Source organism: Martes martes (assembly GCF_963455335.1).
Source record: "Martes martes genome assembly, chromosome: 4".
Taxonomy (NCBI): domain Eukaryota; kingdom Metazoa; phylum Chordata; class Mammalia; order Carnivora; family Mustelidae; genus Martes; species Martes martes.
This window is the reverse complement of record NC_137891.1, coordinates 11,481,246-11,507,555: the sequence shown is the minus strand read 5'-3', so window position 1 is coordinate 11,507,555 and position 26,310 is coordinate 11,481,246. Positions and strand designations below refer to the sequence as shown.

The window sequence follows — 26,310 nt, the reverse complement described above, 5'->3', positions numbered from 1 at the left end:
GGAGGAGACCTCAGGAGAGTAAGACAAAGAGCACCAGACAGACAATCCTATGCAAAGAAGGAGGGACAAAGCCAATTGCCAGAGACAGTTCTCCAGTGTCAGAGAGCACAGTGACCAACCAAGGTGCTTGTGCAAAAGGCAGGTCCCAGGCTTCTCTTCATAGTCAGGTCAGGGGTTCTGAGTTTTAGCAGCATCACTGGGGACTATGATGGAGGGGACCCCGGCCCCACTGAGAAGAGCTGCCACAGCCGGCCTGGAGGAGGAGGTCTGGGGCTGTAGGCGCCGGGCTGTGAACCAGTCCAGCAGGAATAACCTCAGCTGTCCTGGCCTGACTTCCTCCCACCCAGATATTCTCACCCCAGATGACGACAAGCCGAAAACCTTTCCAGGAGGTGAGCTCCAGAGCTGGACAGGTTCTCTGCCTAGACGTAGGCCCCACTGAGCCCTGACTTTCATTTGGGGTCAAATGGAAAGCCTGTGTGTCTCCCCAGCCCCAACCCAAGGGCACTCTAAAGGCCCAGGAAGTGCTCTATAGGATCATCAGGTCCTTTCAGAGGGACCTGAAAGAAAGTTCGGTGCATGTTACAGATTCGTGTGGTGGCAGACGTGGTGGCAGTGTTTGCAATTGGAAAGGGAAGGCCTCACTGAGACGTGACATTTGAACAAAGACTGGAACTGGGACAGGTGGGGAGCAGTGAACTATGCATGTGGCTTTCTGGGGAAGGGGTTTCAGGCAGAGGAATGAGCACCGAGATCCTACAGGAAGAAAGACCTGGTATGAGCCCAGGTGCAGGGCCTGAGAGAATTCATCAGAAAGGGGGGCGGGGGGGGGGCAGGCCCTTGCTGGTCATTGTGAGGACTTAGTTTTTACCTGACATGGGACTGGTGGCTCTTGGAGGCGGCTGGGCTCAAGAGCGACAAATGGGAACGGCTTTTGAAAAGATGCCTGTGTTTGCTGCGTTGACTACGGACACCGTGGGGCAGGAAGAGCAGAAGTAGGGAGTCTCGTTAGGAGGGACTGCAGTGACCCATCACTGAGCTGATGGGGGATGGGGCCAGGGTGCTGGCCCAGGAAGCCACGAGAAGCGGTCCTTGAGACGGGTCCTGGTCTGTGTGGAAGGTAGAGCCAACATCTACCAAGAGAGTGGGGTGGCGAGGTGGCCCCCAGGGCTACTCAGAGCTCTGACACTCAGAGTGAGTCAGGAAAGTGGCACGTGTGCACCAGCAGACTCATTCTGAAATGGGCTGTGTGGTACAGAGGGAGACGGGCAAGGGGAGCAAGGCAGGATGGAGGCAACAGGTGTCCTGGCAAATAAAGGGAAGCTGGCGTGGGGATCCAGACAACCAGTTCTGTCCGCATGGGGTCCAGAGCTGACAACCAAGAAAGAATTCTTGAGACACCTCTGGGGCAAAAAGGTGGTTTTATTAAAGCTGGAGGACCGGACCCACGGGCAGAAAGAGGTGCCGCTCTGGGGCTGTGAGCGGTGACTGATTACATAGCAAGGACTTAACATTCAGATCCTAGCGAGCTTCCCGGATGAACGTCACACAGATCCTACCTAGAAGTGGGGGCAGGGGGGTGGGCGTACAGGGGGCGGTTGCTGGGTGTCAGCTTGCCTTCTAACCCCCTCATCAGTAGTACTTCTTCCTGAAGTTCTCCTTAATAAAGGAGAATTCCCAATAAATGCCAGGGTGTAAGGCTCAGGGATGTATCTTTTTTTTTTTTTTTTTTTTTTTAGGGATGTATCTTTGATACACCTTTATCCAGGTCTGTTCTCAGAAAATCTTTTGTTCCCGTTACTTTCTCTCACCCACTGATCTCTTCCATGACCCACTTCCACGACCCACAGTAGATGGAGATGAAAGTCATAGCAAGGATTTTACAGGAATTGTTGAAAGTTCTGTTTCTGTTCAGCCAATAAATATTTAATAAATACTCAATAAATATTCAAAAGTTGAATTCTGTCTAGCTGGGAAACCCTATCCCTACTTCCGATTTGTGGTCTGCAAAATTCACTTTGCATTTTCCCCTCTGCAGCTAGTAAATATTCGTTAATGCCTTCATCTACGGTGCCCTGGTTTCAATTTCCACTTATACACAGATAACTAATTTACATCTCCAGGGCAGGTCTCAGCTCCAAGCTCCAATCTGTAAAACTGTTTGGGGGGTTGGTTTTTTGGGGGTTCTTTATCCTTTTTTCGGCTTTACTGAGGTATAACTGACAAACAAAAACTGTGTATGTTTAAGGCGCACAACTTGATATACGTTGTGAAATCAGGGCCACAACCAAACTAATAAGCATATCCATCACCTCACATAATTACCGTTGTGTGTGTGTTGGGGGGGGAACACTTAAGACTAGCCTCTTAGCCAGTTTCAAGTATATAATACAATATTGCTACCTACAGTCACCACACTGTTTATTAGATCTCCCAGATTTTTTCATCTTGTATAACCAACACTTAGACCAACATCAGTCCATTTCCTCCTCCCTTTAGCCCCTAGCCAACACTATCCTACTCTCTGCTTCTGTAAGTGCGGCTATTTTTATTTTTATTTTTTTAACAACGGATACTCAATTCATTAAAAAGGTTGATTTAAGCATCTGCAATGGTGGCTTCAGCCTCAACTCCTGGCCCAGTACTGATGGAAGTCATCTGCTCAACCATCTCAGAAGGACCGTGCGAATCCACAGGACTCTTGTGGCTCCCAATCTGAAGACAATCTCAACTTTCACCACGATGAGTTTTTCTTGTAGTGTTCTCAGACTCTTGGTGGGCATCTGAACTGGTCCTTTCACTCAGAATTCTTTTCCTTTGCGCCTCTGATCAAGCCCGTGCTTACCTTTTCGAAGGGTTTGCGTTGCAGCCGGTGAGCGTAATTCTACTTCGGGGAATCGCCGCCTCTTGTTCCACGGGTGTCTTCCCCACGTCTTTAAAAGCCATGGCTGCTGTGCGGCTTTCTGACCGACTTGTTCCTCCGTGAGAGCAGACAGTCGTGAGTCAGGGGCAGGAGCGGGGCGTCCAAGCCTCCACAGTAGCTGAGACCACGTCTTCCTCAAAGAGCCGTGTGACTCTCTCAGATTTCACACATGAGTGAGACCCTGCAGTTATTTGTCTTTCTGCGTCTGGTTTTTTACTTAGCATAATGCCCTCCAGATCATCCATGTTGCTGCAAATAGCAGAATTTCATTTTTTTAAGGCTTAAAAATACTCCAGTGTGCGGATGCAAATTTCACACCTTCTTCATTCATTCAACCATCAAAGGACACTTAGGTTGTTTCCATATGTTGGCTATTGTGAAAAATGCTACAATGAACTTGGGAATGCAGATAGCTCTTTGAGATATTGTTTCATTTCCTTTGAATATACGCCCAGAAGTGGGATTGTTAGGTTTTAAGGCAGTTCTCTCTTTTTTTTTTTTTTAAGATTGTGTTTATTTATTTGACAGAGAGACACAGCGAGAAAGGGAACACAAGCAGGGGGAGTGGGAGAGGATGAAACAAGGCTTCCCACCAAGGAGGAAGCCCGATGTGAGGCTCGACCCCAGCCCTCAGGTCAGGGATCATGACCTGAGCTGAAGGCAGACGCTTAACGACTAAGCCATTCAGGCGCCCCTAGGTAGTTCAATTTTTAATTTTTTGAGGAACTTCTATACTGCCTTCCATAATGGCTATACTAGTTTATATTCCCAGCAACGGTATGCAAGAATTCCAATTTCTCCACAGCCTCACCTACACTTGTTAATTTTTTTCTCCCTTTTTTTAGAGAGTGAGAGAGAGCACGCAAGTGGGGATGAGCAGAGGGAGTGGGAGAGAGAGAATACCAAGTAGGCTCCATGCTGAGTGAGGAGCCCAAAGCAGGGGCTTGATCTCACAACCCTGAGATCATGACCTGGGCTGAAATCAAGAGTCAGATGCTCAACTGACTGAGCCACCCAGACACCCTTTAAATTTGTCTATTTTTTTTTTTTAAGATTTTATTTATTTGAGAGAGAGAAAGCATAAAGAGGGAGAACAGCAGGTAGAGCTATAGGGAGACCTGCTCCCTTATGGGCAGAGTCCCATGTGGGGTTTGATCCCAGACCTTCAACTGACTGGGCCACCCAGGCACCCGTTTGTTGTTGTTGTTGTTGTTGTTGTTGTTGTTGTTGTTTTATGATAGCCATTCAACCAGATGTGCGATGACATCTCATTGTGGTTTTGATTTGAATAGCCCTGCTGACTAGTGATGTTGAGCCCTTTTTCATATACTTGTTGGACATTTGTATGTCTTCTTCGAAGAAATGTCTAATCATGTCCTTTGCCCAATTTTTAATTGACTTATTTGGGTTTTGCTACTTAGTTGTGTGAGTTCCTTACATATTTTGGATATTGACCCTTTATCCAACAGATGACTTGCAAACATTTTCTCCCACTCCATAGGTTTCCTTTTCACTCTGTTGATTTGTTTCCTCTGCTGTGCAAAAGCTTTTTATAGCTCAGTGCAATCCCACTTTTCTGTTTTGCTTTTGTTGCCTGTGCTTTTGCTTTCTGTGAAGCCAATGCCAAGACCAACGTCCTGAAGTTTTCCCCCTATCTTTTCTTCCAGTAATTTTGGAGTTTCAGATCTTACGTTTAAGTCTTTAATCCAGTTTGAGTTCTTTTGTGACTAGTGTAAGACAAGGGCCCAATTTCATCTTCTGCATAGGCATATCCAGTTTTCCCAGCAGCATTTGTTGAAGAGACTAGTGTTGAAGAAATTATCCTTTCCCCCACTGGATATTCTTGGTACACCACTGAAAATCAGCTGGCCATAAATTTGTTATAAAGTATGAATCTTTTCTATTCTATTCTATACTATTAATATAAAGTATGAATCTATTCTGTTCTTTTGGTCCATATGCTTATTTTTATTCCACTCCCATACTGTCTTGATTACCACAACTTGTAATACACTTGAAAACAGAAAGTGTGATAACTCCAGCTTTGTCTGTTTTTTTTTTTTTAAGATTTTATTTATTTATTTGACAGAGAGAGAGAGAGAACACAAGTAGGCAGAGAGGCAGGCAGAGAGGTAGAGGAATGTCGGCTCCCTGCTGAGCAGAGAGCCTGATGCGGGGCTCGATCCCAGGACCCTGAGATCATGACCCGAGCCAAAGGCAGAGGCTTAACCCACTGAGCCACCCAGCACCCCAACTTTGTTCTTTCTCAGGACTGCTTTGGCAATTGGGGCAGGGGTGTGGTTCCATATAAATTTTTAAGTTTTTTTTTTATTTCTGTAAAGAATATCATTGGGATTTTGATAGGGTTTACACTGAATCTGTAGATCACTTCTGGTTGTATAGACATTTTAACAATATTGAGTCTTCTGATCCACGAACATGGATGTCTTTCCATTTGCTTGTCTTGTTTGATTTTGTTAAGCAATATTTTGTAGTTTTCAGTACATTAATCTTATATCCCTTAGTTACGTTTATTCCCAAGTATCTTATTCTTTCTGGTGCAATTGTAAAGGGGATCATTTTTTAAATTTCCATTACAGACAGTTTATTGTTAGTGTATAGACATGCAACTAATCTGTCTTGATGTTGTATCCTGCAAATTTACTGAATTTGATTATTAGTTCTAACAGATTTTTTTTACAGGGTCTTTAGAATTCTCTGTTTATAAAATCGTACCATCTACAAATTTTAATTTTTCTTTCCTGATTTGAGTACTATTCATTTCTTTTTCTTGCCTAATTGTTCTGGCTAGGACTTCCAGGACTATGATGAATAAAGCTGACATCCTTGTCTTGTTCCCGATATTAGAAGAATAGCTTTTTTTTTTTTTTTTTTTTTTGCCATTGAAAATGTTAGCTGTGGACTTGTCAAATATTAATGTTTATTATGTTGAGGCACATTCCCTTTATAGTTCGTTGAAAGTTTTTATCATGAACAGGTCAGGTGTTCCATTTTGTCAAACACTTCTGCATCTATTCAGATGTGATTTTCATCCTTTAAATGACTGCGATTTTCATCCTTTATTCTATTAATGTGGTATCTCACATTAATTGGTTTTTATATTATTTTGCTGAGTTTTGTTGAATCCTCCTTGCACCCCAGAGATAAATCCTGCTTGGTCATGATGTATGGTCCTTTTAATATGCTACTTTATTCAGTTAACTAGTATTTTGTTGAGGATTTTTAAATCTATATTCATCAGGAATATTGACTTGTTCTTTGCTTTTCTTGTAGTTTCTTTTTCTGGCTTTGGTATCAGGATAACACCAGCCTTATAGAATTAGTCTGCCAGTGTTCCCTCCTCTTCAAGTTTTTTGAAAAGGCTGAGAAGGACTGGCATTAATTCTTCTTTATATGTGTCATAGACTTTACCTGTGAAGTCAAATGGTCCTGGGCCTTTCTTTGTTGGAAAGTTTTTGATTACTAGTTCAATCTTCGTACTAGCTATAGGCCTATCCACAAACTGTTATTTGTAACATTTCCATATAATTTATTCTTTAACCTGAAAGTTAGTTATTCTTTAGTTCCAATAAATTGGGGGTTAAATTATATCATTATTTAAATTTAATGGCATTGTACATCACAGAACCACATCTATCTGTTGACAACCATGCCCTGAACCTACAGGATGAAAGTTTTGCCCGGGGCAGTGACAGCCTTATTAAGGGTAAGAAATGAGCCTGGTGACCAGAACTCCACCCCAGAGAAGTGGATCTGTCTCTCCTCTGGTTTCTGAGGGGCTAGCTTGGGTTCCAGCACACCACCAACCCACCCACAATATCATTTGATGGTCCCTTCTGTATCTGTCCTCCCAACGCTCCATGGATGGACAAAGCCTGACCAATTTTTAGGGGAATGAATTTGCTCCTCCCTGTGTTGGCCAGAAATGTTGGAACAGTGTGATTTCTCAGTGATTGACTTCCTACAGTGTTGGTTCTTCCCTCCAGGTTGGGAGACAATAACCGCCATCCCAGGAATTCTCAATAAATTTTTATTAAGCAGAAAAAATATATATAAATAAATAAATTTAATGGCACTGGGATAAAAACATAATCTGAATAATATTGATTCTTCGTATTTGTGGAGACTTACTTAATGACATGTGTGTGAAAAGAGTAAGTCTCTTTGCAAGGAGTATACGGAGTTTTATATATACCCAGTCAATCAAGCTTGATAACTGCATTGTTCAAAAAAAAAAAACTGCATTATTCATATCTTCTATGAATATCTCCTATGATATTTTCACACCTGAACCATCAATTACTGACCTCTTTGTCTAACAATATTTGTTTATACGTTTTCACACTTTGTGAGGTTCACTCATGTTTTGACTTACTACATGTTCTTTTTTTTTTCTTAAGATTTTATTTGTCAGAGAGAGAGAAAGAGAACGAGAGAGCAAGCACAAGCAGGAGGACCAACAGGCAGAGTGAGAAGCAGGCTCTTCGCTGAGCAGGGAGCCCACTGTGGGACTCAATACCAGGACCCCAGGATCATGACCTGAGACAAAGGCAGATAGATGCTTAACCAACTGAGCCACCCAGGCATCCCCTACATGTTGTTATTATAACATGATCCTTTTCTACTCCAATGTTTATTAAGTTGAATCTATTCTGCCTAATATGAATATGTACATACAGGTTTTATTTTGATACTTACATTCTTTTCATTTTCATTTATTATAGTGTTCTAAATATGTCTTTTGTCTAAAGACTTCTACATTTTGTTTTTCTTAATCTAATCCAGCAACCTCTGATTCTTAAGTGAGAGTTAATCCATTTCTATTTAATCCACTTATTGTATTTTTCGTTTTGTTTGTTTTTTAGATTTTTATTTGACAGAGAGAGCACAGGCAGGGGGAGCAGCAGGCAGAGCAGGCAGAGGGAGAAGCAGGCTCCCCTTGGAGCAGGGAGCCTGACGCAGGGCTCAGTCCCAGAACCCTGGGACCATGACCAGGGCTGAAGGCAGACACCCAACTGAGCCACTCACATGCCTCTACTCTGATTTATTTGTATCATTTTATTTGAACTTTTTATTCTAAAACTGTATTTGAGAGAGAGTGTGTGTGAATGAGAGGGTGAGGGAAAGAGACTCTGAAGCAGACTCCACACTGAGCACAGCCCAACTTGGGGCTCAATTCCACAACCACGAGATCCTGACTTGAGCCAAAATCAAGAGTCGGATGTTAACCAACCGAGCCCCTCAGGCGCCCTTATTTGAACTTGCTGTTTTCCCTGCCTCTTCTTCCTATTTTCTTTTATTGGATTAATTGTGTTTTCTTTACTCTTCCCTGTCCACCCCCCCACCCCCAGTCTGGAAGTTAGATATTCAATTTCTACTTATTTCCTGGTTTTCCTTAAATTTTGAAATACCTACTGGCTTTAACAAATTGTAAAACTGACTTCCTTGTCAAAAAATAGAAAGGTAGGGGCACTTGCCTTTGGCTCAGGTCATGATCTCAGGGTCCTGGGATTGAGCCCTACATCAGGCTCCCTGCTCAGCGGGGAGCCTGTTTCTCTTTCCTGCTTCCCCGGCTTGTATTCTCTCTCCCACTGTCTCTCGCTCTCTGCCAAATAAATGAATAAAATATTTTTAAATAAATAAATAAATAATCACTCCCTTGAGAAAGACTTCCCTGACCTCCCAACTGCCCTGACCAAAGAACGAAGATAATCTAGCACAGGTTCTGAGAGAATCAGATGCCTCTCCTTCATGAGACTCATCATGATTTACACATGTACATGTATTTATTAGTGAGTTCATTTCGTAAATTGCTGTCTTTCTCACCAGGCTGCAAACCTCAATGGGTCAGAGAACATTCCTACTCTTTGTTTACCATGGCACTGTCAATTCCTAGCACGGGGCCTAGCATGGAATAGGTTCTCATTAAAATTTTGCTGAATGAATGAGTAAATAAATGAATGAACAAGTGAATTTACAGAGGATCAATTTCCCTGGGAACCACGTCTCTCCTCATAAGCACTGGTCTTTGTTTCTTGTACTACAAGTGGCGGGGATCCTGAGTTTGCTGACGCTGAAAATGTTTAGGAAGCATGACGGTGTCATCCAGGATGACGACTACCTATCCAGGGTCCTGACACCTAGCAGAAAGACTGACTTTATCATGTTTCTAGTGATTCATGACCCACCCAGCTCAATGCAGGCTTCTGGGTTTATTAATTTACCATTTCAGCCCGTCTTCATGCAAGTGATTCTCTCGTCCTATTTCAGTCACAGCAAGATTGAATAAAATCTTCAAAGGCATGAGTATTGTGGCACTATACTTAGCCAATTCACAAACATATATAAAGCACTTCTCTAGCTGCTATACACAAACTGTACAAGTTGCCTGGCTTCATCTTATCTACGGAGGCATAAGAAATGCATGTTTGTCCTTTGGAGGGGAAATTCCTCTCTTTGCCACTTCGAACACCTGAACCAGGTGCTCATTAATCCCCCTGATTCTGTCAACGTCTTGTGGCCTAGATCTTATCTCTGTCCTCTAAGATCACCTGTTACGGCACCTGGGTGGCTCAATTGGTTAAGCGACTGTCTCCGGCTCAGGTCATGGTCCTGGAGTCCCAGGATCAAATCCCACAGCAGGCTCCCTGCTCAGCAGGGAGTCTGCTTCTCCCTCTGACCCTCCCCACTCTCATGCTCTCTCTCTCTCTCTCCCATTCTCTCTCTCCCAAATAAATAAAATCTTTAAAAATAAATAAATAAATAAAGATCACCCGCTACATATCTACCAAGCTAGAGTTAAGGCCCATTCCAGCTACAAATAAGGGCATATTTATGTATGTGTATTACCTCACTGTGCAAACATAACGAAGGCCTAAGTCTCTGAGGTATTCAAATCACGGTCAGCTCTCTTTGAATGACATACTAAGACCCGCTGAATCTCTTCTGTAAGAGCAGGAGGAGCCCAGGACACCTGGGTGGCTCAGTTGGTTAAGCATCTGCCTTCGGCTCAGGTTATGATCCCATGTCAGGGCTCCCTGCTCAGCGGGGAGTCTGCTTCTCCCTCTAACCGCCCCACCGCCCTGCTCCTGATCTCTCTCTCTCTCTTAAATAAGTAAATAGAATCTTTGAATAAATAAATCAGCAGAAGTAGCCCATAAAAAGCACCCAGTTTATCCCTACAAGCTCGCTGAGATCACAGTGAGTGACACATGAGGACAGAACCGGTTGTCTGGATCCCCACGCCAGCTTCCCTTTATTTGCCAGGACACCTGTTGCCTCCATCCTGCCTTGCTCCCCTTGCCCGTCTCCCTCTGTACCACACAGCCCATTTCAGAATGAGTCTGCTGGTGCACACGTGCCACTTTCCTGACTCACTCTGAGTGTCAGAGCTCTGAGTAGCCCTGGGGGCCACCTCGCCACCCCACTCTCTTGGTACCTTCCACACAGACCAGGACCCGTCTCAAGGACCGCTTCTCGTGGCTTCCTGGGCCAGCACTCTGGCCCCATCCCCCATCAGCTCAGTGATGGGTCACTGAAGTCCCTCCTAACGAGACTCCCTACTTCTGCTCTTCCTGCCCCACGGTGTCCGTAGTCAACGCAGCAAACACAGGCATCTTTTCAAAAGCTGTTCCCATTTGTCGCTCTTGAGCCCAGCCGCCTCCAAGAGCCACCAGTCCCATGTCAGGTAAAAACTAAGTCCTCACAATGACCAGCAAGGGCCTGCCCCCCCCCCCCGCTCCCCTTTCTGATGAATTCTCTCAGGCCCTGCACCTGGGCTCATACCAGGTCTTTCTTCCTGTAGGATCTCGGTGCTCATTCCTCTGCCTGAAACCCCTTCCCCAGAGAGCCACATGCATAGTTCACTGCTCCCCACCTGTCCCAGTTCCAGTCTTTGTTCAAATGTCACGTCTCAGTGAGGCCTTCCCTTTCCAGTTGCAAACACTGCCACCACGTCTGCCACCACATGAATCTGTAACACGCACCTAACTTTCTTTCAGGTCCCTCTGAAAGGACCTGATGATCCTATAGAGCACTTCCTGGGCCTCTGGAGTGCCCTTGGGTTGGGGCTGGGGAGACACACAGGCTTTTCTATTCTAGCCATAGAGGGCAATGTATTTCACAGTAGCACTTTTCTCCAAAGCCTAGACTGTGTCTAGAATACCGAAGTTGAGGAAGTTATGATCTAGTCCTATTCTAAGAGCTAAGTTAGTCTCATGTATTTGTTCTGTTTAAGGAGCAATATCAAGCTCCGTGAGAGCTTCCGCCTCTCACCTGAATTTCAGACAGCCGTTCCATCTGCTCCAAGCAATATGCCCTCCCTGTCTGAGCGTATCAGCAAGTACTTAGTCAAAGAGATTGGAGCCGAAGACCTGAGGCCCATCAGATCCCTGGAGAGCGCCAACAAATACGGTGTGCTGTCAATATTATGGAAGAAGAGGACCCGCTCAGGGTTCTGGGAATCACCTGACGTTCCAGTAGAGTACACCCTCACGGACTTCCTGGAGCCAGGCTCTTCAGTCCCAGGTACTGTCAACAAGGGCAAGGGGGGAAGGAGTGGAAAACACGGGTGCTCACAGGCATTGCGGCACGCAAGGGTCCCTGACGCCCCCACACAGGTCAGCGTTAGCGTTGGTTTTGCCAAAAGACCCTGGGCAAGAAGCTATGGTTACTTGAAAATCTACAACACCTGGACACAAGCATGTATTAGTTCATCTAATTCTCACCGCAGCCTCTTACGTCAGGGACATTATCCCCACTGACACAATGGTGAATTGAAACATAAAGTAATCTGTGCCAGGTTATGCACCTGGGAGCCAGTAAAACTAGAATCCAAACTCAGATCCGCCTGTCTCCATATGCTTCACACTTTCTGCTCCAGGGTGCTTCTGCCTGGGCTGGATGTTGTGCCTGCTGCAGAGGAAAGATGATGTCGTGGGTCCCCTCCACCAGTGCACACACGATGCTACCGTGTCTTGGGGTTTTGGTGCTATCCCTGTTATCCAACCCCAGGGCCGATTCAGACATTTGTCCTTAGCAGGAATTTACATTAAAACATTAATTGAGGGGCACCTGGGTGGCTCAGTTTGTTGAGTGCCTGAATCTTGAGTTTTGGCTCAGGTCATGATCCTTATCAGGCTCCACATCAGCATGGAGTCCGCTTGAGGATTCTCTCTCTGCCCTGTCCCCATTTACTCCCTCTCTAATAAATAAATAGTAAAAAAATAAATAAATAACCATTCGTGTGATAGATGTAAATGAATAAGAGGGTTGGGACAACACAGGACTCTGCCATTCACTTTCCCTCCATTCCAGAGTAAATTCTTGGCTCAATCTAAGGCCACTTTTTCTGTCCCCAGAAATTGATGTCTCAGGACCGTTTCACCTCAGTGACGCTGTGGGCCAGCAGCGGAAGGCTTCTGCCAACGTGACCGCTGGGCTACAAGTGAATGTGTCAGGGGAAGCCACTGAATGCCGTGGATCCTCCCTCCAGTTTCAAGTTGTTAGTATCCTGACCCATAAATGGAAAGACCTTCAAAAGAGGTGAGGCCACAGGAAGGAAGGAACTGGTCAACAGGGTCCGTAGGGCTCTCCTCGTGCACAAAAAAGCCCCTAGCAGGGGCTGCTAGGTTCCGAGTGCAGAGCATGACATCCCAGACCATGCTGTTCTTCTCGGGTATTTATTCATTCATTCAGCCAACTGGCCATTATTAGTTATCTGGTATTTATTTATTACACCTGCGACAAAGAATCCGAAACTCTCTGCTTAATAAGTCAAGTATGCAGCTGTGTCCTGGGATTCCATGCACCTGCATGCATATGGGCCAAGGCAGATATCAAATGATCCTCTAGGAGCTATGGACAGCTTCCTACGTCAGCTTAAATAGTGTGTTCACAAAGGCGACACACTGGTAGGCAACAAGTTAAAAAACAGCAAACCTTCTAGAAACTGAAAGTTACTTTCACTGGGCCTTGGGCAATTTCTGTATTCCTGGGTCCTTACAAGGCCCTTATTTAAAATAACATTTGCAAAAAAAAAAAAAAAATTGCAAAGACTGTTCATGGTACAAAAGAGTATCTCAGATTCTTTACTTGTGCGAAAAGAAACAAACAACAAAAAAAAAATTCTCAGTATTTCAGTAGTGAAAGAGCCAATTTCGAAGGTACCTTTTACTTAGCTAGCTCCAAGTGAAGTAAGTAAGCCTGAGATCAAACCTTTAAATACAGGGGCCGGGGGGCGGGGGCGGGTGGAAGGCAGTTGGCTATTTCTAGCAAATGGGAAGTGGGCATTTAATGTATTCAGCTACAAAGACACTTGCAGATCGTGATGGGAACTCTGGAGATAAGAAACAGGACAAGGGGGAAGAGACAGTGCAGGTGGTTGGCTTAAGTTTCTCTGGCCACTAACAGCTGGACTCGGGCACAAAGAATGACAGAAGCAAACAAGAGCAGGAGGAAAGGGGTTCGAATTAGGGTTTAGAGGTCCTGGAGCATGGGAGAGCTGGATGTTTCCAAGACCAAGGGGAGGCCGGGGAGGCCGGAGCTTAGTCAGCGGGGGTGAGCGTGGTATAAAATGACGCAGAGGAAGCAGGTAGAAGTCAGATGACACGCCCCTTGGACGTGTGGTAAGGAGCTTGCATTTGTCTCCGAGGGCAATGGGAAAGCCCACATTGGATGCTCAGTGACCACCTGCACTGAAAGGCAAATTTAAGGATCTCACAGTATTCCCCACTGCTGTTACCAGGGCACCAGGCAAGTGGGGCCTGGAGTAGAACCAGAGTTGGGTCTCAGAACTGAAATGGGGATGGACTTTGTCTTCAGCACTGCAGACCTTCCCCATCTCCCCCGTCCTAGATTTTTCAAGTCAAGCTGCACAACCACCTGCTAGGGATAGTCACCCCACCAAGCCCAGATGAGCTAGTCATGAAGAATCACCCCAGCATCCGCCCTGCTTCATCACACTTTATCCACCCGCTCCACGTGCAGTGTGTGTAACCGGCCTTGACTACGGGGCTTCCCCAGTGCTGTTTTCAATCACCTGGCCTCACTGATGTCCAGCCTCCTTCTGCTGAGAGGCCCTAGTACGACCCCAATAGGGCAAAAGTAATTTTGGAAAATGCAGATGTCTTTCATCATATGGGATGCACACCGTCGAACCCATACCCCTGTCAGAGAACGGGGGCCCCGCCACCGTACATAACAGAGAAGATTTTCTGTTGCCCTAAGCCACCTAACCTATAAGCAGTATCTTCCTACCCACTGAGAGCTCACCTGTCAAGTTCCAAACACTCTCTACCCCATCCAGGTTCTTAGAAGAGTAACCTAGAATAACCCAAGAAGGCATCCCTTTCCCACTATGACCTTTCTCTTCCCACCTACCCCAGGAAAGTGCTGGATCCAAAGCTGTTACTGCTGGTGAAGTCCCAGGACAGAGGGAACAATCTCTATGCGGTGACAGAGACTGTGGAGCTGACCCAGAGTACTGAGCTGCATGACAGCAGAAGTGTGACTACTACGGGAAGTTGCTCAATCCCTTGGACTCTTTTGGTCAAGGTACACGGTTGTCCCTGTTGTGGGTTGGGGACACTAAGCACAGCCAGCCAGCCTCACTGCCCAGGGGCTCTGCAGTCTATTAGGACCCATCTTTGGGGGTGGAATGAATGGGGCTATTATTTCCCACTTCTCATGTGCCTGACTCCTGACCTGAGAGTATATTCTAACATCCTCATTTTAGTATCTTAATATATGAGATTATTCAATATTGATAAAATAGAAGATAGACTTAATTATTGGTGATTATATTTTGCTTTGGGTAAATGATGGATTCTGGATCCTCTAAAGTATGGCTGTTCTACTTCATAAAATTGGGGCTCTGTGGCTGCAGAAACAAAGACCACAGTACAAAACTTCAGCAGTTAAAATATCCTAAATAACAGCAACTCCTGAGTAGCAAGTGTTCTGGACTGAGATTAAATATCTCCAAGCACAGTTGATGTATATAACTTACAGTAACCGTTTTTAAAAAATGGTTTAAACACCTCAGTTTATCAAATATTAAGTCAACATGAACCATGATTCAGGGACATATAAAGTTTGTGTGTTTATGTTATAATGGACATTTACACACAATATATTTCATATGTAACTTGTCCTCACTTAAGAGATTTAGGAACTAAAATAAAACAAAACTGAGATGTGTGCTAACTTTCCAAGATCTGTGAATGAACCCGAATGGAGAGCAAGGCACCACCCAGTGTTCAAAGAAGTTTGAAACAAAACTCCGTCCAGCTGGGAGGATAGTGCCCTGTTCAACTATCTCCCCACCTGCTCAGACGGGTGGACTGGGTTTCGTGAGGACAGAACACCCTGTGGCACTTCGCACAGGGTGACTGCTCAGCGGTGTGTCCAGCCGCCGTCCCAGCTGTTCACAACCAGTGCCGTCTAAGCGTGGGCTCTGGGGCTGTGACATTGTCGAACGGTTTGTATGTCACCCCTGGTTCATGGCTGCCTCAGAGTTTCCCAGGCCGTTGATTTGCACTTGACTCTCTTAGGTAATATTTGATTCGCCAGGACATTCAAACAGCAGGGCTGAACTCTGGAGAAGCCGTTTACTCACTTGGCTGACCGAGGACAGTATTCTTGTTTCTGAGATAGGGTTCCCTCATCCATAAAATTAAAACAGAACACCTCCGTAGAAGTCCACTACAACATGTATTAACAATCGGGTCTCTAGAATACAGTAACTACTACTCAACGGGATGGTTCATTTTACATTGCCGCTGTGACGGGTCCGTGACATTTGTCTCAGCGTTACTCCGGGTGTGTCTGTGAGGGGGGCTTCCGGATGAGCTTTGAATGGGCAGACTGGTAAAGCAGATTATTTTCCCCAGGGTAAGTGGGCCTCATCTAATCCACCGAAGGTCTGCACAAAACGAACGGCGGAGAAAGACTAAGTTCACTCTCGGCCTGAGTGTCTTTCAGCCGGGACACTGTTCTTCTGCCGTCAGACTGACTGACACTGTGAGCTACACCATGGGCTCGCCTGGTTCTCAGGCCTTTAGATTCGGATGAGAACCATACCAAAAGTTCTCCTGGGCCTGCACATCTTGGGACTTTTCAGCCGTTGTAACTGCATGAGCAGATCCCTCACAATAAAGCCCTTTAGACAGATAAATATATAGACAGAGAGACAGAGAGCCTGGGTGCTGTTTTTCTGGAAAACCCAGACTGATATTCTCAGTAAAGTTTGTCAGCTTTTCGCTTGATTTGAGGACAGAGTGACAATTTCTAAGCTCTTTACGTGCCAGACCAGAAACCAGAAGTCTACATTTTTTTTAATAGAAAAACCAAAATATAATAAAGAAATACCCCCCCCCCAAAAGTAAGCAAAAAGAAAGGAAAATGTTAATTTTAAAATTAAGAGGGTTAGTCCTGAATATCCAAAATGTGAACAGGAGTTCCAGAAAGAGAGAACAGAGACACAGTCAGACAGTCATCCAAGAAATAACACAAGAAAGGCAGGACCGGAGGAATGTGCTTCCAGATGAGAGGACCGGCAGGAGGCCAGTTTCGTGGGTCCACACACACCACAAAACCGAAGTGCGAACTATCAGGAAATCTGCTTCCAAAAGAAAATCAAGAATATCTCTAAAAAAGGAAAACAAGAGTCATTTTCCAAAAAATTACAGCTTAGAATTCTATGTCCAATCAAAATAATGCTCAAGCGTGAGAGTAAAAGAAGGAAGTCTTCAGAAATGCATGATCTCAAAAAATGCAACCCTGCGTTCCCTGGGAAGATGAAGAAGAGGCAGAGAGGACACATGACTGACACAAGTAATTAACTGATAAAGGAAAGATCTGGAGTGAGGAGAAGCAGTTTCCCCAAGAGTAAACAAAGGATTTTAACGTAGATATCGGGATGTGAACATTTCAGGAGGATGGGGGAAGGGCGGGTAGGGCTGGGGAAGGGGGAAGAGCAGGAAGACAAAATCTTCATCATTCAAAGGAGAAAATAGCTGGATACACTTAAATCTGAAAAAAATAATAAATCTCTGCAATACAAACATGAACCTGAGAAAGATGAAAGTAAATACTGGAGCAAGAAGGATTAAAGAGCAGGACCTGAAAAACAGGACCAAGGGAGAGTGAGAGGAGGAAGATGCTGGGTTCTCTGAGCATGAGCTTCCTAGCTGTACCTGAGTTCTAAGATCACATGCATATGGGACCGTACTGCCTGCTTTCTCTCCCCAGGGTCAAGGCCAGGGAGAGGTTCACAAAGTGACAGAGAAGATGCTGACTCTGTCACAGGGCACGGTGTTGGCCTATGAGAGGAAGCAGCTGCTTTTTGAGGAGAATGGCTGGGGTAAGCCCAGGCTGAAAGCGGCAGCTGGGGAAGGAAGGGGAGAAATGAGAGGGGAAGGAGCATCAGCGCGCTCACGCTTCCACTCGCCGCTCGCCCACTCACGGAGAAGGCTGAGGACATTTCCCAGCTGTGGGGGCACACACACGTCCCACCTCCCCTGGCCCCCTCCCGGCACGGCCTGAAACACTGCTGGGGGAGATACAGAGACAGTCTCTCACATGGAGAGGGACAAAGGGGGACCCAGCACAGAGGTGTCCTTAGCACTGGGCAAAGTGCAGCCCCAATCCCACCCTCTCTATTCAGTCAAGGACTCACTCAAGCCACTCTCAGCGGTTCACCTGGGGAGCCACAGGGAGCTCTCCAGGCTCCCCATAGCCTCAGGTCAAAGCCCCTGAGATATCAGCAGGATCCCAAACCAAACTGCAGACATAATGTCCTGGGAGCATAAGGCAGGGTTTTATCTACACCTCTCCCTCCCTCGCTAGCCTCAGGGCCCCAGCACCCTCCCCTCTGGGCTCTGACTCCACAGGGGGGCAACCATCTGGAGCAAACAGCAGCTGCATGGCTGGGTGGACTGGGGAGAGGTGGGGGCACAACCAGCTCAGAGTGCTTGGCCTGTCCCTTCCCAAACTGAACTCCCAGTTAGAGGTGAGCCTGGTACAGCTGGGGTCCAGCTCCTCAGGGATGCGGGGATGCCCTCACCACACATACACACACACACACACGTACTCACACACACATACTCACACACGCATGCACACACACACAGAGGTACTCACACACCCACACACACACTCACTCACACACTATTCTCTGTAGTATCCTCACTGCAACATCTTGTCTCAGCACATTTCTCACATAGAGCGTGAAATCACACGTGTCTTCCTGGGCAGGATTGGGAGCAGAAATAGGTAAGGAAGGAGACCTCAGGAGAGTAAGACAAAGAGCACCAGACAGATAATTCTACCCAAAGAAGGAGGAACAAAGCCAACTACCTTTACCTTACAGAGACAGTTCTCCAGTGTCAGAGAGCACAGTGACCAACCAAGGTGCTTGTGCAAAAGGCAGGTCCCAGGCTCCTCTTCAGAGTCAGGTCAGGGGTTCTGAGTTTTAGCCAGCATCACTGGGGACGATGATGGGGGGTCCCCGGCCCCACTGAGAAGAGCTGCCACAGCCGGCCTGGAGGAGGAGGTCTGGGGCTGTAGGCGCCGGGCTGTGAACCAGTCCAGCAGGAATAACCTCAGCTGTCCTGGCCTGACTTCCTCCCACCCAGATATTCTCACCCCAGATGACGACAAGCTGAAAACCTTTCCAGGGGGCGCCTGGGTGTTCAAGTTGGGAAACAGTAAGCATCTGCCTTCGGCTCGGGTCACGATCTCAGGGTCCTGGGGTCCAGCCCCTCGTCAGGCTCCCTGCTCAGTGAGGAGTCTCCTCCTCCCTCTCCCTCTCCCCTTCACCCGTCTGTGCTCTCTCGCTCTTGCTCGGCTCTCTCAAATAAATAAAATCTTAAAAACAAACAAACAAAAACCTTTCCAAAAGGTGAGCTCCAGAGCTGGGCAGTTCTCTGCCTAGATTCAGACCCTGCTGAGCCCTGACCCCCTCTGGATACTAGTAAGAGCCATGCATAGGGCTCAGCCCCCACAGACCCACAGGAAAATCTTTCCAGCCAGATTCCTCCACTGCCTCCTACTCTCCCCTGTCTTTGACCTGCATAGGCCCCCCGGCCCCCAGAAAGCCACCTTTCTCCTTTGAACACTAAGATAGGGTGGGGGGGGGCTGCCTGGGTCTCCATGTGCCTAGGCACCAAGTCAACTGAAGTAGTGGGAAGAGGTCAGAAATCCAGGGGCAGGGGAGGAAGAGGAGGAGGAGAAAGCTGGGAAGAGGAAAGAGAGTGGTGGGGAGGAGGCCAGGGAAGAGGAGAATCAGGCTTTGTGAATGAGCATTTCTGTTTCTTTTTCCAGCAAAATGGTTCACAGGTTTTATACCGTTACCAGGTGGCTGGTGGTTTTCAAGGCAGGAAGGTGGGAATGTAGCCCTCCATGAGGCCACTTTGCACAAACTCCCCCATGATTGCCTCTGCTGTCCCTACCTGAGGTGGGAGATATGGTCCCTGGGCAAAGGGCAGGAGTAGATAGACAGGAGGGGGTCAGGGAAGTCAGGGGCAGAAGGTCAGAGAAACAATGTCTTCAGAAGCTAAGTCTTGTGGAGGGGACGTACTTTCTCTTTTAGATACCCTCATAAGCAGTCCCCTCCCCCTAATAGGTATGTGTCTGCTGGAGGAGAGCAGGGGGATCTCATTCTGCCCACATCTGGTCAGCAGGCCAGACTGCCCTGGCCTTTGCCACCAAGGCCCTAGTGCCTGGCCCTAGCTTTTGTGGAACAGGGAAGGTGCGGGAAGGCCATGGGGTTGGAGGGATGGACCCAGACTGGGGCAGGAAGAGGACGGGTGAGAGGAAGTGGTAAGAGGCCAGAACCCTCCAAAGTGTCTCAAAAGCCGATCTAAGCATGAGAAAAGAGATGATCACTTGTGCTTCTCTTTCCAGGAAGAGAATGCAGATTTCTCCCGCAAGGTGAGTGTCTACTAAGAGGGAATTAAGGGACTTCCACGGTAGGAAGCTGCAAAGCTGAGAACCCAAATTGGAATTTCCATTCAACTCAGAAAACTGAGCTCTTCTTCCAAACAGATGCTCTTGTCCAATCTGCTTATTCATTCTTTTATTCACTTCTGCATGCCTGCAACAAACATCCATGAAGAACTCAGTGGGCAACAGGCATTATTCTGAGCCCTAGGGATACAGCAGTGAACCAAAGAGAAATGCCTGTGTCACTGCAGCTCCCATCCACTGGCCCCTCAGTCCGCAGATCATCTTGAGGCCACCTGAAGTCTGCTAGCAGAAGCAGAGAGCCCCCAAATTCATTCCTCGGTTAATTCTTTTTTTATTTGAGAGACACAGGGAGACAGACAGAGACAAAGAGCATGAGCAGGGGGACAGGAAGAAACAGACTCACCGCTGAGCAGGAAGCCTGACATGGGGCTCAACCCCAGGATGCTGAGGTCATGACCTAAGCCAAAGGCAGACGCCCAAATGACTGAGGCACTCAGGCACCCCAGTTCTTTGGTTAAAACTGTCTATGGATATAGACGACACAATAGAATTACACAATAAGGAAGATAACTCATGTGCACCCAGTATTACCCCAAGCATTTTCCATATGTAAACTCAATTTAATCCTTTTAACATCACCATTTAACAGATGTAGAAACTGAGCCCAGGGTCATTTTCTTCCACTTCCCCTGGCCCCTTTCCAGAATCTCCGTCTCTTCTCCCTGCTTTCTACCCCTCTCGTTTCATAGCGCTCAGACGGTCCGTTTGCTAGCCTGCTACTTCTAACCTATTCAGAGCTCAAATATGCCATCCACAGAGAGGCTCTTCGTTGATAAAAGGGCTCCTACTGATAGGGAAGGGCTGATCATCCCAGGAATGTTCTAATCAAAGAATTGTACCCATTCTCATTGTTGTTGATTCCTGAGGGCAGAATTTAAGCACCTACAGGAGGAGATTTTCCAGGAAATGGAGGCCCTGTCCCTGCTCCCACAGGATGCTCAGGATGCTATATTCCATACTATCCTGAACATGCTTGGGAACCAAGAGGCTTTGCAGGACCTCACGGATGAGGTGAGGGGTTCTTGCAGCTACCTAGAGCTGATCAAAAGTGGTAATGGGGGCAGGTTTAGGAAATGCTGCTACCAAGGCACATGGAGGAGGAGGGACGGAGCAATTCCAGGGGAAGAGTAGAATGTGAGAGATACAGGACACTGGCCCCAAGCACGACAGGGCCAGGGGGTGCAGTCGCAAATACTGAGGCTGCTAGGAATCCCCTGGCACAGGTAAAGTGCTCTGACCTCCCCCACCTTTTTTAATCACATACAGCCTTAAAAGACACAGGCAAAATTATTTAACAATACTAGTTGTACTAGTAGTAGTATCATATTACCAATAACACCAATCTCCTACAGCTGGATAGGAACCCCTGGGATCCTTTGGATAGCTTTGGAGGCAAAATCCTAAATGAGATGCAAGAGGACATAAGAGACCTATGGATCCAGGAGAGATTTCACATCATTTACCTCCTTGAAGCCATAATGGGTAAGAGTGATCTGGGGGACATGTACGAAAGTCACAAGTTTGGCCTGTAGACCTCATAAAAGCCATGGGTTAGATGCCACTTCTCCCAAACCCTTAAATATCGTGACCTTCATCCGCACATATCACCTCTCTCCAAAGTCTGGCGGGCTTAGTGAGATCAATTTGCCATGTGAACAGAGAACCAGCCTCAGGTCCAGAAAGTGACTGGCCCAAGTTCATCCAACACATTGCTGTGGGTGGATGATTCCAGGCTCTGGCCTCGGGATCCCATTCTCTGGACCATGTCATGTAGCATCCCGAAAACCATTCCAAGAGCAGAGGGGGGACTTTCTAGTATAGGGAACTTGACCTTCAAGTCCAATGGATTATTCCTCTGCCTCAGAGTTCCCCTCTCATTGGGTCTCCTAGTTCACAGCAGGGAGAGGAAAATATGACTTTTCATCACTCTTTCCCCAAATGTTCCCAATCCCAGTGCTGAGTGACACCCAACATGATCTGCTGGCCCAGTCCATGAAGAAGAGGATCCTGCTCTAGCAGCAGGAGCTGGTGAGAAATCCCCGGGGCAACATCCAGGGAAGAGGGTGAAAAAACTGGAGTTAAGAATGACTCTGAGGAAAAAGAGATGATGGAGGTTTCTGCCGGGAAGGGAGACAGGATCCTGCTCTGGCAACCGGGAAATCCCTGGCTGCAACTGCCTCTAGGGAACAGGCCCAGTGGCTATGAGGCTACTTTAGGAGGTTCTCCATTTCCATGGCAACCCCTGCAGAGGGGCCCCCCAGTTCTAAAATAGCCATATAGGATCCCAGGGTTGGGAACTCAGGGGCTTGGAGTCATATCCCTACTTTATTAACACAGTTACCACTTGAGGATTGCTCTCCCCCTCTCTCTCCTCATACCTATATGTAAGTACGTATGTGGTGCAGACATATGCATACACATATACACACTGCACACGTGTATGCACATGCACACACATCTAACTCCAGATGCCACTATTCCGCATGGGAAACGTTAGTGTAACCATTTAGCAGATGAGGAACCAATGCTCAGCGTTTTCCAGTAATGTGTCCACAATCACACTGATCACAGGACATGACCAGGACATGACTCCTGGTCCCCTTGACTCCAAAACTCTTATCATTTTCAGTTACCCTGCATGACCCTCTTGGGGACAAATTTTCTCTTTCCAACCTTAAATGCTGACCTGGAACACCAGATACTGTTTATTCTATGTGAGGAGCATCCTGGAGCCCAACTTCAAATACTTCGAGGATATCCCCTTCACCCTCAAACCCAAGCTCCTTGCCACACTCCAGGATGAGGATTTAGCCATCACCTATGGCCTGCTGCAGGAATGTGGCCTGAATATGGAGCTGAACAGCCCCAGCTCAACCTGGGATCTGGAAGCCAAGTAGCCCCTGTCTGCCCTGTATGGGACCCTCTCCCTGCTGCAGCGGCTGGCAGTAAGTCCAGAGAGGCTTGGCCCCACCCCAGTCTATGCTGGGAGCATCCCTGATGAGCTCAGGGGCCCAAGGGCCACCACTTCTGGCTTTCTGGGTAGCATGGAGCCAGGGACCAGCACACCTGAGGGAACGTTCTGAAGTGACAGATATCTGGATAAAGGTTCATGCAATTGTCAAAGTTCATCAAACAGTATCTAAAGATATGAGCATTTTACTGTATATTAATGCTACTCCAAAACAATGTAAACAAATACTGAACTCTAGTACCAGTATGAATTGTTTGGGATGAAATGTACTGGTATCTGTAACTTACTGTGAAATGCATCAAAAAACAAGGTGATTAATGAAGGGATAGATAGATATGTGACCAGAAAGAGGTCGTAAAATGTCAAAAACAAGAGGGTTTTTTTTTCTTGAAACATTTCTTGAAACATCCAGAATTGCTTCAAAAAACAATTACCCCCCCCAAATTATGCCTGCGTATTGATCATTATGTATTGTACACATTGCACACATGTATGCACATGTACTTTTCCAAAGTTATGCTTTTTGAGCTATTTTAAAGGGAACACTGAGGGACGTCTGGGTGGCTCCATCGTTAAGCCTCTGCCTTCAGCTCAGGGCATGATCCCACTATCCTGGGATGAAGCCCCGCATCAGGTTCTCTACTCAACAGACGGGGTGGGGGGGGGGGGGTCTTCTTCTCCCTCTCCTGCTCTTCCTGCTTGTGGTGTTCCCTCTCTTGCTGTCTCTCTTCTGTCAAATAAATAAATAAAAATCTTTAAAAAAAAATTAAAAGGAACACTGAGAGAACAGAAAAAGAGGTCTTAGAAATGAAAACTATGATCCAAACGTCCTATGCCGCGGCCACTGCCCCCCAGGGGCCCCCTCGCCTCCGCCCGCCTTTCCTGTGGCTGATTTGCCTTCAACTCCTTAAAACCTGCTCAGCTCCATTCCTGCAGCAGCAGGTCTCTAATTAACATTAACAGATGATGGCAAAGCCCACCCACAGCTCCACCCTCCAGCAGCTAAACCACCAGACGGAGTGGGGCTTTCTCCGTGATTGCGGGGCCGCAATCCATGACGTTCACTTTCAAGCACATAAAGCCGTTCTGGCTGCCTATAGCTCCCCTTTCAGAATGTTTCTCTTGAACCACTAGCACAGGACTGCACAACTGAATCTCAGCAACATAAAAATTAGTGCTGAGTGTTCTGATCTCATTTTGCAATTCATGTATTTAGGGAAAACTATGACCGCTCCCTCCAGTTTTGAGCAGGTTAAAGTGGCGATGAGCTACCTACAGCTGTACAACGTCCCCGACTGCTTAGAAGACATATAGATGCAGACCGTTCTAGTTCAAAATGTTCGCCTTCTGCTTCTAGCAAACAGAAGAGCAAAACGGTATTTTGGGGTAAGGCACAGTGGCTAGAAATGGCAGTGAAGCCAACAGGTGGTGTGCAGAGCCAAGTTCAACAGTAAATACACCACATGATCGAGAGCTTGATGAAGTCTTTACAGTTAGGCAATTTTCCCAAACCACTATCTGATGTATGTAAGAAAACGTTCAGCGTCCAAATTATCTAGTCCCAAAGATCCCATGTCACGGTACTTTGGATGGAGTTTTAGGTGTGAGAGTCAGGGATTTGGCTTTAGCTCTAAAAAAAATTTCGAGATGAGCATGGGCCGACCTGCATTAACAGACATTCACACCCAAACACAAGATCCTACCACAAAATAGTAGATATTAGAGACGGAAAAATGGTACTACCCAAGCCAAATGTGGTGAAAAGGCATCTTCTAAAACGTTTTGTACACAGACAGATGAATACGGAGGAGACACCAGCCAGGCTGCTGCTGATTCCACTGCAACCGCCAGAAGCAGAAAAAGGACACAGTGGAGTCTAAACCAGTCAGTGGAGAAACAGCAGAGCTGCAGAGAGGGAAAGAACCCTTACCTAGACGGAGCCGGAAGATGCTCCTACAGCCCAGCCGGAAGACCTTCACACTATTAAAGTAACTGATCAAAGACCGTAATGAATCCACTGACAACAATGAGTTAGATGAACCTGCAGAGCCATTTCATAGACACTACGCTGAAGAAGGTACCACTATTAAGAAAAGTGGTAGCAAAAGTCTGAAACGGTGGATGTCGATAAATGCTGATGCAAGAGGTGGTCCTCTAACAGCCCGGGCATCCTGTGAGCTGCGCGCACTCACAGTAACCAAGGACCTGTCATGTCGTTCCTCAGCCAAACACACTGAACATATCTGTGTGCGGGGGGAAAGGTGGACAGATCCTCGTTAAGGGCAGGCAGCTTCAGGATCCCGCGCAAAGATGTGGAGAACCCCACAATCTGACAAGGAACGGGGTTAGGGAATACAGAGGAGAAGATGCACATGGGAGAGTGTCCTCATGAGCAGTCAGAAGAGATGTGTTCGTGGAAATGTTGGATGATGTTAGAGACAATCATTTCCAGATAAACAGTATCCCAAAAAAGCAGTTATTTAAACATTCTGCCTGTCCTTGTCAACATCCTAATTGTGGCCAGTGTTCTGAAACTGAAAATCTAGTGCTTGAACATATGCCTAGCTGTCTAGACCAGGATGTGTTTTAAGCTGCCATCGTGGAAGAAAATGAGAGACCACAGATGAAAGCATTTTTGTAATCCACGTGGAAAAGGATTTTATCAGCGGTGTCACTCAAGAGAACACTATACTGTCCACACGAAGTTAAAACAGCCTGTTTGTTGGACACGTGGAAAGCACATAAGACCATAAGGCATGTCTGGTCCACCTGTGATCAAGGAAACCTCAGAAAGCATGACCCCTTACGGCACATGATTTCTCATTTAACTGCTGGTGGGGCTATATGCCAGGTCTGCTTTCCGATATGCCCAAACAGGAAACAGCTGGAACAGGACAGGGACGCTCATCTGCATACGTGTGGAACACACGGAGTGAAATTTAATCTGAGGAAAGATAGGAGATTACATGATAATGCCAACCATTTGCAAAGAATATAAGTGATTTTCTACCGTACTAATGCCTAGTTGATAGCAGACAGAACACCAAACCAAAGGATAAGAGCTACTTAGAAATCGATTTTATGAGATGAATTGTTGGGAAAAAATTTCAAGGCCATTTTAATACTTTTGTTTGGGGTCTTATCTCCATTTTAGGTGTTATTAAATGTTTATCATTTTTATTATTTCTTAATAGAATTTGTTGATTTTCATTTGTTTTAGATAAGATTAAAATTACTTTTGGGGCGCCTGGGTGGCTCAGTCCGTTGAGACTCTGCCTTCAGCTCAAGTCAAGATCCCAGGGTCCCACTGATGGGCTCCCTGCCCAGCGGGGGCCTGCTTCTCCCTCTCTCTCTGCCACTACCTCTG

At 46.5% G+C, this 26,310-nt stretch overlaps 1 protein-coding gene and 1 pseudogene across 2 annotated transcripts; both read left to right on the top strand.

Annotated features, from left to right (window-relative positions):
* Positions 1–205: 205 nt before the first annotated feature.
* GSDMC (gasdermin C) lies at positions 206–23,055 on the top strand (the record flags this gene model as incomplete). The annotated part of the gene is given in 13 exon segments (XM_080801627.1): positions 206–392; positions 2,856–2,982; positions 11,181–11,470; positions 12,304–12,487; positions 14,329–14,497; positions 17,195–17,306; positions 18,421–18,651; positions 20,844–20,983; positions 21,325–21,454; positions 21,927–21,985; positions 21,989–22,000; positions 22,687–22,866; positions 22,870–23,055. Coding segments are annotated over 13 exon segments (2,007 nt in total).
* An 854-nt stretch (positions 23,056–23,909) lies between these two features.
* Positions 23,910–25,941, top strand: LOC308341564 (zinc finger and BTB domain-containing protein 1-like; annotated as a pseudogene). The gene has a single exon. The product of its transcript is annotated as a zinc finger and BTB domain-containing protein 1-like (transcript).
* The last annotated feature ends 369 nt before the right edge of the window (positions 25,942–26,310 follow it).